Here is a 17984-nt window from a genome sequence, read left to right on the forward strand (position 1 = left end):
CCTCACCCCATACCGGGTTTCGTCCCGAAAATGTTTTCCTGTTGGGGCTCTTAAAAGAGCCCGAAGGTCCATTCGAGCTGGAGCCGCCGAAACGTGCGGCTTAGCTGGTCATCGCCGCAACCGGAAGTGGTTGGGATATAATATGACTGTCACCCATTGTACCCTATCTTCCCCAGATAAAAGCCAATATTTTATTAGTCTATGTAATAGTTTTTATTCTTGTCCACTAACTTTGAAGAGGTCTATAAATAACTCCCAAAGACTTGAACTCTTTTCTGTTCAATTCTAACTATAGCATTTCTACTGTTCATACTACTATTCTGTATTTCTAATGCTAGAACAGCGTTTCATTTCAAGAGTCCTCCCTCTGTGGCTTACTCATGCCATCAAACAATGAAACAGCAGTTTCAGGGTACACATGGGCAAGGAGAGAAGTATCTGGAGAAAACATTTCAGTCCAACAGACTTCCCCAGGGACCTGGTCTAGCCCCAACCCTTTTAAAATCTTTAAATCAATGATCTGCCTCTAACCCAGTCTTAGATGTTCATCTACACAACATATGTTGTGGCTCTCAGGCTTGAACATTTTCTAAACTAAAGGCAACTAAATAACAATGTTGCAAAACTAGCTCCTTCAGCCCAGCAGCAATAAAATAGTCTCCAATATATTTATTCCACCTTCACAATGCCAGTGCCGAGAAGGAATTCAACATCTTGAGTACCAAGAGACTGAATCACAACCAACATCCCCATTTATCTTGGGTGTTATGCTTGACTGAACACGGGCATAAAAGTCAAAGCAAGACAGCAGCAAAGATCAAAATGTAAAACATCAGCAGCATACTTAATGGCATGGGGTACAGATGCTCAAACCTTAAAAAAGGTCCTCTGCTCTTGCCACTGTCTACTCTACTGTAGAGTACTGTGCAGTATAATACAACTCCTCAGTCTTGTAGATACCCAGCTCAACACAACAATGCACATCACCGCAGGTACCCTCCAATCAATTCAACTCCCCTGGCTCGCAGACCAGAGCAACATCCTGCCCCCTTGCATAAGGAGGGGTTGCAACAAAAAAGCTCCTGGAGAAGGTTTTCATCAGCCAAAGCCTGCCACTACAAGGGCCTTATGACTCCATCTGCTGCTCGCCAGCCTGTATGCCAAGACCACCACGCAAATGGAAGAACAGCAGAGGCCCAATGGCAGCAGCAATGGAACCAACACACGACTATTAAAAATCACTTCCTGAATGCTGATCCCACAGCCCAACCAACCAGCTTTAACCTGTCACAGCTTCACTGTGCACTCTACAACTGTTTCAGCACTGGCCAAGGCCTTTGTGCAGAAAATTGGCACAGATGGGGCCTTAGCAAAGAACCCAGATTGCCATGGTAGTACACTCCGATCAATGACTCATATCATTGAAGACTGCTCCCTCAGAGCTCTATTTAGCCACTGCGGAAGCTATTGCCTGGCTTGGTACTGCACATGCTAATAATAAGTCAATAGTGTCAATCATTTTCTAAATTCTCTGTTCTTTCAAAAGAAGTTATAATTATTCATAAGCAAAAAGAGCCAATGACAACTTTTGAGAAAGGTAGGAAAGAAAATGAATACTCATACAAAATTTGAAGACTAATGATGTACTAGTTTTGTGGTACACCACGAAATTTCCAAGCAAAAAGTTAGCTACAATCATCTAAATTCTATTCCATTATGTTGTACTTGGCAGCAATTCAATATGCTTTAAAATGTTTTTCCCAAACTAATTCCATTCACTGTTTTATAACTTTAACAAGTTGTATATCTATTTCAGATAGTTTTCGTAACTGTCAGTCAGCAATACTGGCAGCCACCTTTCTTTCTTGCAACATCAAATTTAACATGAAAGCAAGATCAATGCAGGCTAACATTCAAATTGTGGTTTGGTACTGCAGCCAATTACTATGTTGACAAACTTTAGTGCTCAATAAAAATTCAAAATCAGGGATGTGGAATCCATGTTATACTGTTCCTTAGCAAGGGACAGGAGTTAGTACGAAATCCATAATATCCCGCTCCTTAGCGAAGGACAAGTTAGAATGGAATTCATAATATCCTGGTTCTGAGTGAATGACGCAAATCTGTAGAGACAGGGGGTCGCATTCTCAAGAATGCACTTTTCTGATTGCAACCGTAGCCTCCGAAGGGGAGATGATTACGTAAAAGGAAGATGGAAAGACCTTGCCCTTCTATTGGTCAGTTGCCCTGTCTACTATTGGCTGGAATTACTGTCCTTTCATTGGCTTAAAATCAAGTTTAACTGTGATAGCGCTGGTGTGCGTGACATGCAATCGGCATCACCAGCAGCAACCAAGCCACCCCCGTACCACAGTAGAAAACAATACAGGGAAATGTATTGTCAACTTGTCGGACTACACCCTTCAACCAGACTAAATCGAAGTCCTCAGCAGAGGGCTCAATTTCGGCACCACCACCAAAATGGACCCCATCAGTCTCGCGGCAGACACGGGGGAATTCATCAGGCGAATGAGGCTCCGGGAGTTCTTCCACAGACCACAAGAGGGCGACAGCGAATCCAATGAGACAACCAATGAACCGGAACAGCAGTCAGAGATCTGCGGTGCAGCAACCGAAAAGGAAAGTGTTGAATTGGACCCCTCCGGAAGGCCGCTGCCCTACTCGACATGTATGCTCAAGCGCCAGGAGTCACGTCAATGCCAGATTCATCAGTCACATTCACAAGACAGTCCCGAACATCACCCAAGTACAACGCAACGCCATCCGCACTCTCAAGACCAACCGCAACATAGTCATCAAACCAGCAGACAAAGGCATCTGAACAGAAAGGACTACTGCAAAGAAGTGTACAGACAACTCAATAACCAGGAACACTACAGACAGTTACCCGCAGATCCGACCAAGGAACACACCCGCCAACTCAACAGACTAATCAAGACCTTGGATCCAGACCTTATGAGCACCCTCCGTGCTCTCATCCCAAGTGCTCCCGCGTTGGAGATCTCTACTGCCTCCCAAAAATACACAAGGCCAACACACCAGGCCGTCCTATCCTATCAGGCAATGGGACCCTGAGAGAGAATCTCTCTGGCCACAGGACCCCGAGAGAGAATCTGGCCACATCGAGGGCATCTTGAAACCCATTGTACAAGGAATGCCCAGCTTCTGTCACGATAAGACAGACTTCTTACAGAAACTCAGCACCCATGGTCCAGTTGAACCAGGAACATTCCTCGTCACAATGGACATCATGACACCCCTACACCAGCATCCTCCATGACGACGGAATTGCTGCAACAGCCTCAGTACTCAATACCGACAACTGCCAATCTCTAGACGCAATTCTGCAACTCATCCGCTTCATACTGGATCACAATGTCTTCACCTTCGACAACAAGTTCTTCATCCAGACACACGGTACATCCATGGGGACCAAATTCGCACCTCAATATGCCAACATCTTCATGCACAAGTTTGAACAAAACCTCCTCACCACACAGGACCTTCAACCTACGTTATGCACCAGATACATGGATGACATTTTTTTCCTTTGGACCCACGACGAAGAATCACTTAAACAATTACACAATGACATCAGTAAGTTCTGTCCCACCATCAGACTCACCATGGACTACTCTCCAAAATCGGTTGCATTCTTGGACACACCGATCTCCATCAAGGACGGTCACCTCAAGCACTTTGCTTTGCCGCAAACCCACGGATAACTTCACGATGCCCCATTTCTCCAGTTTCCAAGCTAAACAAATTTAAAAAGCCATATCCTATGGACAAGCCCTCCATATATACAGGATCTGCTCAGACGAGGAGCGTAACAGACATCTACAGACGCTGAAAGATACCCTTGTACGAACGGGATATGGCGCTCGACTCATCGTTCAACAGTTCCAATGCACCACAGCAAAAAAACGCACCAACCTCCTCAGAGGACAAACACAGGACACAACCGACAGAGTACCCTTCGTCATCCAGTACTTCCCGGAGCGGAGAAACTACGACATCTTTTTTGCAGTCTTCAACACGTCATCAATGAAGATGAACATCTTGCCAAGGTCATCCCCACACTCTCACTACTTGCCTTCAAACAACCACACAACCTCAAACGAACCATTGTTTGCAGCAAACTACCCAGCCTTCAGAACAGCAACCACGACACCACACAACCCTGCCATGGCAATTTCTGCAAGACGTACCAGATCATCGACATGGGTACCACCATTACATGCGAGAACACCACCCACCACGTACACGGTATATATTCGTGCGACTCGGCCAACGTTGTCTACCTCATATGCTGCAGGAAAGCGTGGTACATTGGAGAGACCATGCGGATGCTGCGACAACGGATGAACGGACATCACGTGACAATCGCCAGGCAGGAATGTTCCCTTCCAGTCGGGGAACACTTCAGCAGACAAGGGCATTAAAGACTTAATTACCTGCAAATGCTCGCATTCAAAGTATCGTCTTGCATCTTCTTGACTTTGTCTAAATATATGTTTCTGGAACCTACCTCTTCATTCACCTGAGGAAGGAGCAGTGCTCAGATAGCTAGTGATTTGAAACAAACCTGTTGGACGTTAACCTGGTGTTGTAAGACTTCTTACTGTGCTCACCCCAGTCCAACGCCAGCATCTCCACATCATGTGCAAATGAAGGATTGGACTGCAGCTGTAATTCTATCGATTAATCAAGCTATAAATGTTTCTGCTTCACTGGACTAAGATAGAGTGATGCAGTGAACTTCACTGTACTGCTTTGTGTGCGCACATGTCAGATTGATCAAAGAGTGCTCCCATGTCCGCCTCGTAATACTTTGACGGGGGAGGACGACAATTCTTCCGTTCAATATAAAAATCACTGACCAGTTCCTAGAAATTACATGCTCCATGATCGGTACAAATTTATTTGCATTTTAGATTTGCTCAATAACCTTGCCATTACCTGTCTCTGCAATGCCATTTCTCTTCCCATTTCAGCATTCTGCACCATTTTTCTCATGTATTCCAGCTGTTTTTCCAGAATGTTGCAGCGAGACTCTGCTGCTGACAATTGTGTTGCCAATGCTGGAGATTAAACAAAAATTGTTACAGTTATAAATATCTCCAATACAAAGTAGCTTTAATTGGTAGGTCACTATTGCAAATCCATTTTAGAATATCACAATTTCCCATTCACATAACTAAAACATAATTTCAATATACTGAAAAAGAGGGGAAATCTGCACATATCTGCTTCCAGGCAGTTTCCAACAACCAGCTTTAAAGCATAAAATGCTATTCAAATAAAAGGTAGTCAAATACCTGCCCCATCAGGATTACATTAAGTCAGTGTGCTATATTCAGCGCTCTCACCACAGCCACACCACGATAGAAAACACAACTTAGATTGATTACCAGATAAAGGATGCATTGCTATAATTTGCAAGATTTTTGATTCTGAAATAGCTTTGTAACTTTGCTTGTCATTCTTAGAGAAAGATCACGAGCATGGGAAGTTAAATTATCAGGTCAGGATTTTTCCAGAACTTATTTACAGTACTGAAGGAGGCCATTCGGCCCATTGAATCTGTACCTGCCTTTGGAAAGGGCACCCTACCCCCGTAACCCATCTTAAAAACTTTTTGGACACTAAGGGCAATTGAACATGGCCAATCTACCTAAACCGCTCATCTTTGGACTGTGGGAGGAAACCGGAGCACCCGGAAGAAACTCACGCAGACATGGGGAGAACGTGCAGACTCTGCACAGACAGTGACCCAAGCCGGGAATCGAACCTGGGATCCTTGAGCTGTGAAGCAACAGTGCTAACCACTGTGCTATGATGCTGCTCACTTGGTGGCACCCAAGTTTGGAAAAACAGGTCAAAATTCTCAAGGATTACTAATGTTTTGACACAAGTAAAATTTATTTTATTTACTTCACAAGAACTCTATTGATGTAGGGCGGTTCAGCATCTCAGTCCTTCATCAGCAGTGCGCAACAGTTCAACCATGTCTGCAGAAACTGAAAGGCTCAAAATGTCTCAATTTCTAGACAATAGTTAAAAGTTGTTTTTTTTTTTAAAAAAAAGTTCCAAACCATTTCAACACACCTTGACTATGTTGTGCCATTTCAATCTCTGCATTTCCCACTCTTTGATGGCTGTTATCTAAAAGGTTTTTGCTCTTGGCTGCACCCTTGGAGATTCGTTTCAAGTTTTCCTCTGCCTGTGCTCGCTCTAGCTCCAACCGGCGTATCTTGCCTTGAAGATTTCTTAATGCTGAAAGTACCGCTAAATTAAAATCAGAAGCAAAAACACTGGAAGTCAATCTTGATAGAACTATTCCACAACACATCAGTAATTGAAATAGGTCTAGGCAGAAAAAATTAGCTGAGACACAAAAATCAGCTTTTGCATTATAAATTAAGATATTTGTTCAATTTTATAGCTTTACTTTTAAAAAAGGAAAAAAGGTCACTTCACATTATTTGTCTTGCTCCAAGCTCCTAACATTTCACTTGATGTCAGTGTTGCACAAACAAAAACAGTAGGGCTCAAACTTGCACGACTGTGTATAGGGTGCAGCATGGGTGAGACAGAGTGAAGTTTGTAACTGTATTCCCCCTTAGGATGATGCATGCTCTGGGTCACAAGCATATTTGTGCATTGTGGCCTGCTGAGAGTTGCACCCTACTGGCCAAAATCAAGGAATTGCACACGTTGCTCATTCCTAATTTCACCTGGCTGCCCACACAAGGGATGTTTCATTAGACTTTATTTAGAATATACTTTCAGTTAAAATTAAACATACAAAATTCACATCTATTATTAAAATAATGTAGTTAAATATTGCAAATGATATCAGGAAACTTAAACTAACAGCAAGACCTATATGTGAAATACAAGCCACGCTTCTGCATTTAATTGACACTATACTTTTTGTCTTGCTCTCAGTGATGATATTCCAGGCTCCTTGGATTGGAAGCAATAGACTTTAGGAACAATTACAGTGAATTTGTACATTTGTGAGGATCCTCCTGTTTTAAACACTGTTTTCCCCTTTTTTATGTTTTACTTTTACAATTTTGATCCACAGAGGATTAATGGGCCTATAACTTTAATGCAGGCATTGCCTTTAATTCAAGCAGGTGGGATCAGTGATGACTCAGTTTGACTGACTTGGCTGGCAGTCAATGAACTGGCTCAAAATGCTGGACTTTACTGGTAACCAGGAGTGATTGGTTCGGTTTTCTTTGGAATGATTCTCGGTGTCATAAAGCTGGGTTGTTTTGTTTCTGGTTTACGGCTGGTACGGGAATTGAACTGTGCTGCTGGCCTGCCTTGGTCTGCTTTAAAAGCCAGCGATTTAGCCCAGTGTGCTAAACCAGGACCAACCAGATATCCGAGGTGTTTTTGAGCTGGTGTCACCAAGCAAAGTGCAGTGAATCCCTAATGAAGCCAACTGTCGACTATCTCTTTTCCACCAAGAAACTCAAAGGGGTCAGCTATTTTGCCCACAATCCATAAGGTGCCTGAAGAGAATGGAGGGTCACCTAGCCAAATGCTAGCGGAAAGACCAAGACATTTCATAGTGGGAACACGAAGAAGAATCAGTGAATTCCTGAGTTCTGTGGCTCCCTGGGGAAGTGAAGGCACTCTCAGGATGCTGTAAAAGTGTAGAGGAACTCTTGGGAAATCAAGTAGAACAGGGATTTTCCTGTCAAGATTCCAGGCTTAAAAGAATAAGTGTATATGAAAAATAGTGTTAGGTTATTAGTACTTGGTTTAACTATTGTACAGTAAAGGTTTATTTGAAATATGAAATCCAATTCTCTCTTTTAAGAACCAGAGTTCATTTGTTTTAAAGAAACATTAATGGTCTCCCTCGAGATCACAATGCCACAGACCCCTTTCTGGGAAAAGTGGGAGGGTGCAAGGAAAGGAACAATCAAGGCAAGGAATTGTTTCTCAATGTTAGAGATAGTCGCTCCAAAGAACTTCAGAATCAAATAGATTTTAAATTCGATTAACTAATTATTAGACAAACTTAGGAAACAGTTTACCCCCCTTGAATCTATTCCTGCATGTTTATCCCCTTGAATCTATTCCCGCATTTAGTTACAATTATTATTTTCTATCTTTTCGCTATAATTCTCAATATCCTTACCTAATTGCATGTCTTGAAAACAGCACTCGATCCAGCATCTACAATCTTCAGGGACAGAATTCCACATTTCCATGACTGTGATAAAGTGCTTTCTGATTTCACTCCCGAATGGCCTAGCGTTAAGACTGTAGCTCTCTGACGGGGGCTTCTGTAGTGATGCTACTGAACCCAGTCATTTTAAACTTTTTGATTGGATGGATCACTCCTACCCATCTAACCTGAACACGATGGTTAAGCAACCAATCCTGATAATGCAACTCTTAGACCTCACCACCGTTGTGATGAATCTGCACTCTCCCTCCTCCCAGGCCAGTATTTCCTTCCTGGGGTTTGGCTTTTAAAAACTGAACTCTACTGGAGTGGAGAGTCTGGCCACTTCTTCACAGTATTCCAAACCCCCTGCAGTAAACAGCCATTAGCCAGTGAGATTATTCTTGAACCATTGCACTAGCGTTGTGAGTTGTGTACATGGACAGTCATTCTTGCCACCACTGGAAGTACTCAAATTTGTCTTTTTGAATTCAAAGTGAACAATCTCTCACTTCCCTACACGGAACTGTCAATTTTGCCTACTGCCTTAGTTGATGCGCCTTTGTAACTTCTTGATCCTCTGCACAGTTTGGTGTGTTATATTAGGATTACCTGCAAACTTAAGGTATTACAACACATTCTTCTTCATTCAAGTCATTAATATTTACAGGAAAAAACAGTTGTGCCAGAATAGAATAGACAGCAAGCTAACTACTAACTAGGAAGCTGGGGTAGCAAAAAAAATAGGAACGGTTATGACAAAAGGACCAGTGCTGGGACCACTACTGTTTATCATTACTTAACGATTTAAACCCCGAACTGAGAAGTAGAACAATTTGTGGAGGATACAAAAGTTAGGATATAGTTGATACTGAGAAGGTGATAAAATACAAGGCAACATTGATATACCTGTGGAATGGGTATGGAATTTGCAAATTAATTTCAAAGTAGGAGAGAGATGATGCAATTTGGGTCGAAAGAATAAGGAGCCACAATCTTCTGGGAAAAACATAAAATCACAGAATTCCTACAGTGCAGGAGGAGGAGGTCATTCGACCCATCAAGTCCACACAGACCCTCTCCCCACCCTATCCCCATAACCCCACCCAGACACAATTTAGCGCAGCCAATCCACCTAACCTGCACATCTTTGGATTGTCGGAGGAAATCAGAGCACTGGAGGAAATCCACGCAGACAAGGGAAGAATGTGAAAGCTCCACACGACAGTCCGAATTAAACCCAGGTCAGAATTAAACCCAGTTTTCTGGCGGTGAGGCAGCAGTGCTAACCACTGTGCCACAGTGCATAAATAAGGTAGAAGAGCAAAGGGCATAGATGGGCTGATCATTTAAGTTAAAGGCCTATAAAAAACAAGGGCATGGGAGTTAATTTCTGGAAGGATAGAACTGAAAGGCAGAAACATTGGGCTAAATGCATATTGAACCTTGGTCAAACCATATTTAGAGCACTGCTGACAGCCTTGGTCTCCCTATCAAAAGCACTGGAAAAAGGGGCAAGATTAGCAAAACATCTCAATTCAGATAGTGTTGCAATTCGGGGAAGATTCAATAGACTAGAGCTCTCCTCTAGAAAGGAGTCACTTCATAGAATCCACAGTGCAGGAGGCGGCCATTCGGCCCATCAAGTCTGCACCAGCTCTTGGAAAGAGCACCCTACCCAAGGTCAACACCTCCACCCTATCCCCATAACCCAGTAACCCCACCCAACACGAAGGGCAATTTTGGACACTACGGGCAATTTATCATGGCCAATCCACCCAACCTGCACATCTTTGGACTGTGGGCGGAAACCCACGCGCACACGGGGAGGATGTGCAGACTCCGCACAGACAGTGACCCAACGGGGAATCGAACCTGGGACTCTGGAGCTGTGAAGCAATTGTGCTATCAGTGCCACTTGATTAAAGTCTTAAATTTTGACAAGGGGTGTTAGCGTAGACGCAGCGGTGTTTCCACTTGTAGGAGGCACCAAAGGGGCCATAAAAATAAGCACCACTAGAGACCCAAAGAAAGCAGGAGTTTCTTACTTAAAGAACACTAGGATGTGGAGATTGATAATACAAAACAAAGATGCATTTGAAAGAAAGCTAGATGAACACAACACAATTTGACAGTGTTGGACGAGGATGTCTAGGACCAGTTAGGCAAGGCTGAATAGCCTGCTTTGTGCTGAACATTCTCTGTAATTGTTGCTCTTCTACAAACAAATAATGCCATGGGACCTTTTGCATCTGTCCGAGACAGGCAGACTTCTAGCTCACCGCCACATTTTTAAAAAATATATATTTTTATTAGGGTATTTGCAATTTTTATAATAACAGCGACATAAATATGGTACAATAAACATTTCCATCCCCATCACAATCTTCACACACCCCAACCATAAAACAATCTTCCCCCCACCCCTTTGGCATTCTACTTCTGCTGACATTTTAATTTTCCACGAGAAAGTCGACAAATGCTGCCACATCCGGGTGAACCCTAACATTGACCCTCTTTAAGGCGAACTTTATTTTCTCGAGACGGCAAAACCCAGCCATTTCACTAACCCAGGTCTCTGCACTCAGGGGCTTTGAGTCCCTCCAATCCGGGCTACCAGGGAGGCAAAGGCCAAAACGTCAGTCGCTTTTACCCCCTGAACTCCCGGCTCTTCCGGCACTCCAAAGATCACTACCTCTGGATTCGGCACCACCCGTGTTTTGAGTACCATGGACATCACCCTCGCGAAACCCTGCCAAAACCCTCTTAAGCTTCGGGCATGCCCAAAACATGTGGATATAATTTGCTGGGTTTCCCACACACCTCTCCTCTGCCCCAAAGAGCTTGCTCATCCGGGCCACCGTCATGTGTGCCCGGTGGACTACCTTGAACTGTATCAGGCTACGCCTGGCACATGATGCAATGTATTAACCCTGCTTAGGGCATCTGCCCACAGACCCACCTCTATCCCTCCCCCTAGCTCATCTTCCCACTTGCCCTTGAACTCTTCCACCGGAGTTTCATCCGATTCCAAAAGTTCTTGGTAGATATCCGATACCTTCCCCTCTTCCACCCATGTACTGGAGACCACTCTGTCCTGTATTCCCCGTGGCGGCAGCAGCGGGAAGGCCGGAACCTGCCTTCTCAAGAAGTCTCGTACTTGCAGATACCTAAACCCATTCCCTGCTGGCAATTCAAATTTATCCTCCCAAGGCTTTCAAGCTGGGGAAGCTCCAGTCTATAAATAGATCCCCCATCATCCCAATTCCTGCCCTTTGCCATCTCCGGAACCCCCCCATCCAGCCTACCTGGTACAAACCGATGGTTATTATAAAATCAGGGTCCAAACCGATGCTCCCTCCACTTTCATATCTCCTCCACTGCCCCCAAATTCTCAGAGCCACCACCACTACCGGACTTGCCAACCCAACCACCGCACGCCCGCCCCCCCCGGACTTGCGCTCCAGCAACACTTCTCTTCACTCGCGGGGTTTTACCCGCCCACACAAAGCCCGAAATAACCTGATTTACCCCCTTTAAAAAAGGCTCTCGGGATGAAGATGGGGAGGCACTGAAAGACAAACAGAAATCTGGCGAGAACCGTCATTTTCATGGTCTGTACCTTCCCCGCCAGTGATAGCAGGAGCATGTCCCATCTCTTAAAGTCCTCTTTCATTTGTTCTACGAGCCGGGATAGGTTTAACTTGTGCAGTGCCTCCCATTTCCGAGCCACCTGGATTCCCAGATATCGAAAGCGCCTTCCTACCATTCTAAACGGCAGCTCTCAGTCTCTTCTCCTGCCCGCTCGCCTGTATCACAAACATCTCACTTTTCCCATGTTCAATCTTAACGCCATGGCCAGTGGTTCTATGGCCAGAGCAAACAGTAGCGGGGCGAGGGGACATCCTGGTCTTGTCCCTCGGTGTAGTTCAAAATATCCCCGACCTCAACCGGTTCATACGCACACTAGCTACTGGTGCCTGATAGAGCAACCACACCCAGGCAATGAAGCCCTCACCAAACCCAAACCTTCCCAGCACCTCCCACAGGTAATCCCACTCCACCCGATCAAAAGCCTTCTCTGTATCCATCGCGACCACCACTTCCATTTCCTCTCCTTCTGAGGGCATCATAATAACATTTAAAAGCCTTCGAACATTGGCCGTGAGTTGCCTGCCCTTTACAAATCCCGCCTGGTCTTCCCCTATCACCCCCAGGACACAATCCTCTATTCTGATGGCCAATATCTTAGCCAACAGTTTGGCGTCCACATTCAGTAGAGAAATTGGCCTGCACGACCCACATTGCTCCGGATCCTTGTCCCATTTCAGGATCAATGAAATCAAGGCCTGCAACATTGTTTGAGCGGGGTGGGGGGAGATAAGAAAGAGGACTCTCTTCTCGCTTGCTTCATTAAATGTCCTCACCAGCGGTGGGCTCAATATCTCCAAAAACTTCTAGAATTCCACCAGGTAGCCTTCCAGCCCCGGGGGTCTTGCCCGACTACATGACCTCCAGCCCCTCCATTATTTCCTCAATTTAGATTGGGGCTCCCAGCCCTTCCACCAGATCCTCATCCACCCTCGGGAACCTCAACGGACCCAAAAACTGCCTCGTCCCCTCCACCACAGCCGGGGGTTCAGACTCATATAATTTGCTGTAAAAAGTCCTGAAACCACCTCATTCACCCCCACTGGGTCCAGGACCGGTGATCCCACCTCTACCCTTTACCCTCACAATCTCCCTGACCGCCTCCCTTTTTCTGAGCTGGTTGTGAGCACTAATATTCTGCTATCTTTTACCCATATGCATGGATCACCCCTCTTGCCTTCCTTAGCTGTTCCACCACCTTCCCTGTAGTCAACAGCCCAAACTCCACCTGTAACCTCCGCTGCTCTCGCAGTAGCCCTGCGTCAGGGGCCTCCTTGTATCTCCTGTCCACCTGGAGTATCTCCTCAACTAACCTATCCCTCTCAGCTTGTTCCACCGTTTCTCTGTGGGCCCGTAATGAGATGATTTCCCCTCTGACCACTGCCTTCAAAGCTTCCCAGACCGTTGCCGCAGAGACCTCCCCCGTATCATTTGCTTCCGGGTAATTCTGGATGGACGTGTTCACCTGCCCACAGACCGCTTTGTCTACTAACAACCCCACATCCAGCCTCAATAGCGTGCGTTGTCCTCTCTCCAAGCTAACCCTTAGATCCACCCGCCCAATGTGGGGCATGATCCGACACTGCGATTGCAGAGTACTCAGTATCCACCACCCCTGGTATTAACGCCCTGCTCAGAACAAAAAAGTCAACCCGAGAGTATACCTAGTGGACATGAGAAAAAAAAAAGAAAACTCCTTTGCCCTTGGCCGTGCAAACCTCCATGGGTCTACTCCCCCCCCCCATCTGTTCCCTAAACCCCTTCAATTCCTTTGCCGCGGCTGCCACCCTCCCCTGTCAGCAAAGCTGCTCCCCACCCCCCGGTAACAGCATCAGAAACCCAATCCCCCATATCAAACTCAAGCTCATCACCTGCTCGCCCCCCACTGTGCTTCCGCAAGTCAGCTGACCCGATAGCTCCCACCCATGGCACCAAGCAGACTGTCTCCCCATTGTTTTCTCACCTCCCCCCCCCGCCCCCCCACTTGAACATACATATTCAAAGCCTCACATCCCCCATTAAACAAACAGAAAAAAAAGTGGAAAAACCACCACAGAACCCCCCGCCCACCCCCCAGCAAGACAAAGTTAGCCATCGAAACAGCCTCTTATTGCACATAACACTACTTATTCAAACCAGCACAAAAATGATTGACAAAAAAATAAATAAATAAATAAGCCATTGCAGTACCCTCCAAGGGTTCAGTGTCTTTAGTTCACATCAAGTCTTTTTTCCCTTATGAAAGTCAATGCATCGTCCGGCGTTTTGAAGTAAAATTTGCAGTCCTCATAGGTGACCCACAGACAGCTTGGGTACAACATCCCGAATTTCTTAAAAAGAGGGCCGATTTTTGCCTGATTAAACCTGGCTAGCCTCTTGGCCAAATCCACGCCCAGGTCTTGATAAATGCGCAGCTCACAATTCTCCCACCTGCTGCTCCGTTCTTTCTTGGCTCACCGCAGAACGTGTTCCTTGTCCAGGAATCGGTGCATACGTACCACCATTGCCCGCGGCGGCTCGATCACTCAGGGCTTCTTCACGAGGGCTTGGTGCGCTCTATCCACTTCCAGGGGCCGAGGGAACGCCTCAGCCTCCATCAACTTCTCCAACAAGTTTGTCACATAGGCCCTCGCATCCGATCCCTCACTGCCCTCAGGGAGGCTGACAATTCGGAGGTTCTGCCTCCTGGACCTGTTCTCCAAGTCCACCAGCTTCTCCTGCATTCTTTTCTGGTGGTCATTCATCATCTCCACCTTGGCCTCCAGCACGGTTAGGTATTCCTCATGCTCGGACACCTTTGTCTCCACCTTCTGGATCACATGTCCGTGGATTTATGGATTCTGCACCACCTGATCAATCAAAGACTTGATCGGGTCCAGCGTGTCCTTCTTAAGCTTGGCGAAACAATCGTCAAAAAACTTCACCAGCTGCTCAGTCGATCACTGTGCCGTCTCCCCACGGCTCCGCTTCTCCACCACGCTTTCCCACGTTGCCAGCTCTGCTTGCGTCTTTCTTGTAGAACTTTTGTCTTCTTACACGGCCACTTCTGGTCCAATTCTCCATACACTGGAGGGGGATTTCTCCTCACCGCCTCATCCAATAAAATCCAGAAAAAAAACGAGAAAAAAAAAGGAGGTCCAAACGTCCACGACAGGCGGGAGCTGTCAAATGTGCGACACATTCCTCCATGGCCGCCACCGGAAGTCCACCGCCACATTTGTAACCATGACACTTCCGTGAATAACACTATCTGGAGCCTAAACAGTGTATTCACATTCTGAGAGGGTGCTTGAAACTACACCCAGTCAAACCACCAATGAAGGTGCAATTTGATTTTTCATTGTACAATACAGATTAGTGTAAAACAAGAGCATATGAATAATTTAATCAGAATTCATCTACACAAACTGATGCTGATTATGTTAAATGAAAATGGTTTGTCTGCAGGCAGACAGTTAAGATTGTTACATTATATACAGGGTGCAAATTACAACACTGGATAAATGGGTTGCAGCTGGCCTCAACTGAAAAATCAGCTTAAATAATTTTTTACGGTCTTTTGATTACATACCTCTGCTGTTGCTCTCTGGATATGCGACAATAGGCTTATCTGGGGACCTGTGCAAATCAGCATTGATGAAGGGCTTGTCCATTGGATATGCAGTAAATGATGGCACAGACAGACTGTCTGATGTTGGTAATACTTGAAAACCTCCATCCAAACAGGGTTGTAGCTGTAGAATGAAAATGTGATTGAAACATACTCATTTCCCAGAAGTAATTTAATATTAACTGGTAGAGGCTTGAATGTCTGGAGTTAAGTTATATACAAAAGCACAGGGGTGTTTTATTTCAAGTAATCCTATATCCCTGTACAGTACATACAGTTAATCAGAACTATGTGGCTTGATAATTTATGCATAATATCTTCAGAATATGAAGCAGTTTCTTAGTTCTTCCACTGTGACAGGCCCCCATCATTCTCCCTTGTCGGTTGTGCACAGCAAGTAACTTAAGACATACCATAAACTCAATTCATAGCAATGCAGAAACTAATATTTTACCTTCTATGTAAAACTCCTGTACATTACCGTACACGGTTTACCTTTATCCAACAGGCTTTAGTTGCTATCTACCTTCTGGATTATGGAAGTTATGTAACATAATGCTGATGCAACCAATTAAAAAGCCACAGGCAGAATAGATTACATTGCCACACCCTTGATGACACCGCCTTCTACACCATGCCACACCCTTGATGACACAGCCTTCTACACCAGCGCTTCCAATGTGTCCATCCTTTTCCTCAGCTGATGGTTCTCCCCAACATGGTTAGCAGGTCCTCAGACATGCCTGTTCTACCTCACATACTTCTGCCCTCACCCATCACTCTCCCTCCCAGAACAATGACTCCTCCCTTCTCACCCTCCCCATTCAATGAGTGATTCTCTGCCATTCTATAATCCTCAGCATAATGCCACCACCAAACCTCTTCCCCTCCCCCAAGCCTTCTGAAATGTCCAGATGAAATTAAAAGATCAAAGAAGAAATTTAAGCCACTGCGAATTGACATAACATATTCAGCACCCACACCCAATAGCACCCTACTCTTTCTTGTAAGCACAGGAGATTGCTTAGACCTTTTTGCATCTTTCCCCACTCACTGCCCAAGGCCCCAAATACTCGTAGTTAATTTTAAACCTTCCAATTTAGCATTCTGTTTGAGCTCCTCGCAGCGTAGTCTGATCTACACTGGTAGAGTAATTTAGTGAGTGACTGCTCTGTGGAATACCCATGTGCAGTCCGCAAGTGTGAGCCCAAGCTTCCAATTACCAGTCATTTAAAATTCTTCATCTTGTTCCCACTGACTTCTGTCCTTAACCTCCTACAATATTCTAATAAAGTACAACATAAACTTGGAAGCGGAGCACCTCATCTTTTGATTAGGAGCTTGATACACTGACTCAACATTTGCATTCATTAGATTTCAGATGGTAACTTCTGCCTCCATTTTCTTTTTGAACAATTCTACCATTTATACCTCTTCCAGACATCTGTTGTTTCTTTACAGTACTAACCTCATGGGCCAGGAAGGGGGTAGATTTAGTTCAATTGGCCAGATGGCTAGCATATGGTTCAGAACATCACCAGAACAAGTTTGATTCTTTTTCCAGTAGAGGAAAGCTGGAGATCTGCCTTCTTGCCCAGAGAGCGGAAGACAATAGCCAATCACCAGTGACCAAAGATAACATCCAAGAAAAAGGGTTCAGGATGAAGCACCAGCAGACAATAAGTTATAAATAATAATCTTTATTGTCACAAGTGGGCTTACATTAACACTGAAATGAAGTTACTGTGAATAGTCCATAGTGCCTGTTCAGGTACACAGAGGGAGAATTCAGAATGTCCAATTCACCTAACAGCATGTCTTTTGGGACTGGTGGGAGGAAACCGGAGCATCCAGAGGAAACCCACAGACACAGGGAGAACATGCAAACTCCACACACAGTGACCCAAGACGGGAATCGAACCTGGGACCCTGGCGCTGTGAAACAACAGTGCTACCGTGCCACCCCTCTTGCCTTTGGGTAGAACACACATGAACAAATGAGTGAACTTGTACACGGTCTTTAATCTCTCCATTCTACCAGACCTCGCCTTTTATTCTCCACTTTCCCTTCTTTCACCGATTCTGCACTGGCTTAAAACATTTAAGTCTCCCAGGTCATTGAACTGAAATGGTAGATTTGTTTTTCTCCTTGGATGCTCAAATGCTGCACACATTCGGAATATTCTAACATCCGTTATTTAAGATTGAGCATTTGCAGTACTCTGCTTTGATTCTAATTCATAGCTGCTCCACAGGTATCACTACACACAATAAATATAACGATTTTGATATGTGCCCCGTTGGATAAAGCATGCAAAACATATTCATGTCCAAAGATCAATTCATTGTCAGAAAACATCCACTTAAACAGGCAAATACACTGAAAATGTTTTCTGAAAACAATGTAGCAATTCCCTCGCAACTACACTGGAACACAATCCCAAATTATGAGCTAAAGTCACAAAATGGACCCTAAACCCATAACTCTCAAGAGGACTACCACTA

General features: G+C 45.0%; 1 protein-coding gene across 4 annotated transcripts in view; it reads right to left on the reverse strand.

Moving 5' to 3' along the window:
• LOC140391669 (centrosomal protein of 57 kDa-like) overlaps window positions 1-17984 on the reverse strand; it is a 39764-nt gene that overhangs the window by 19582 nt on the left and 2198 nt on the right. For 3 of the 4 annotated variants that reach the window (XM_072476394.1, XM_072476392.1, XM_072476395.1), the window contains exons 2-3: window positions 6133-6312; window positions 4984-5105 (exon numbers count right to left, since the gene is read on the reverse strand). In XM_072476394.1, coding sequence (XP_072332495.1) covers window positions 4984-5105; window positions 6133-6312 — 302 coding nt within the window. Of the gene's footprint in view, window positions 1-4983; window positions 5106-6132; window positions 6313-15440; window positions 15604-17984 lie in introns of all 4 variants that reach the window. The other variant, XM_072476393.1, reaches the window with a different exon arrangement.

The sequence above is a fragment of the Scyliorhinus torazame genome, chromosome 15 (genome assembly GCF_047496885.1).
Source record: "Scyliorhinus torazame isolate Kashiwa2021f chromosome 15, sScyTor2.1, whole genome shotgun sequence".
Classification (NCBI taxonomy): domain Eukaryota; kingdom Metazoa; phylum Chordata; class Chondrichthyes; order Carcharhiniformes; family Scyliorhinidae; genus Scyliorhinus; species Scyliorhinus torazame.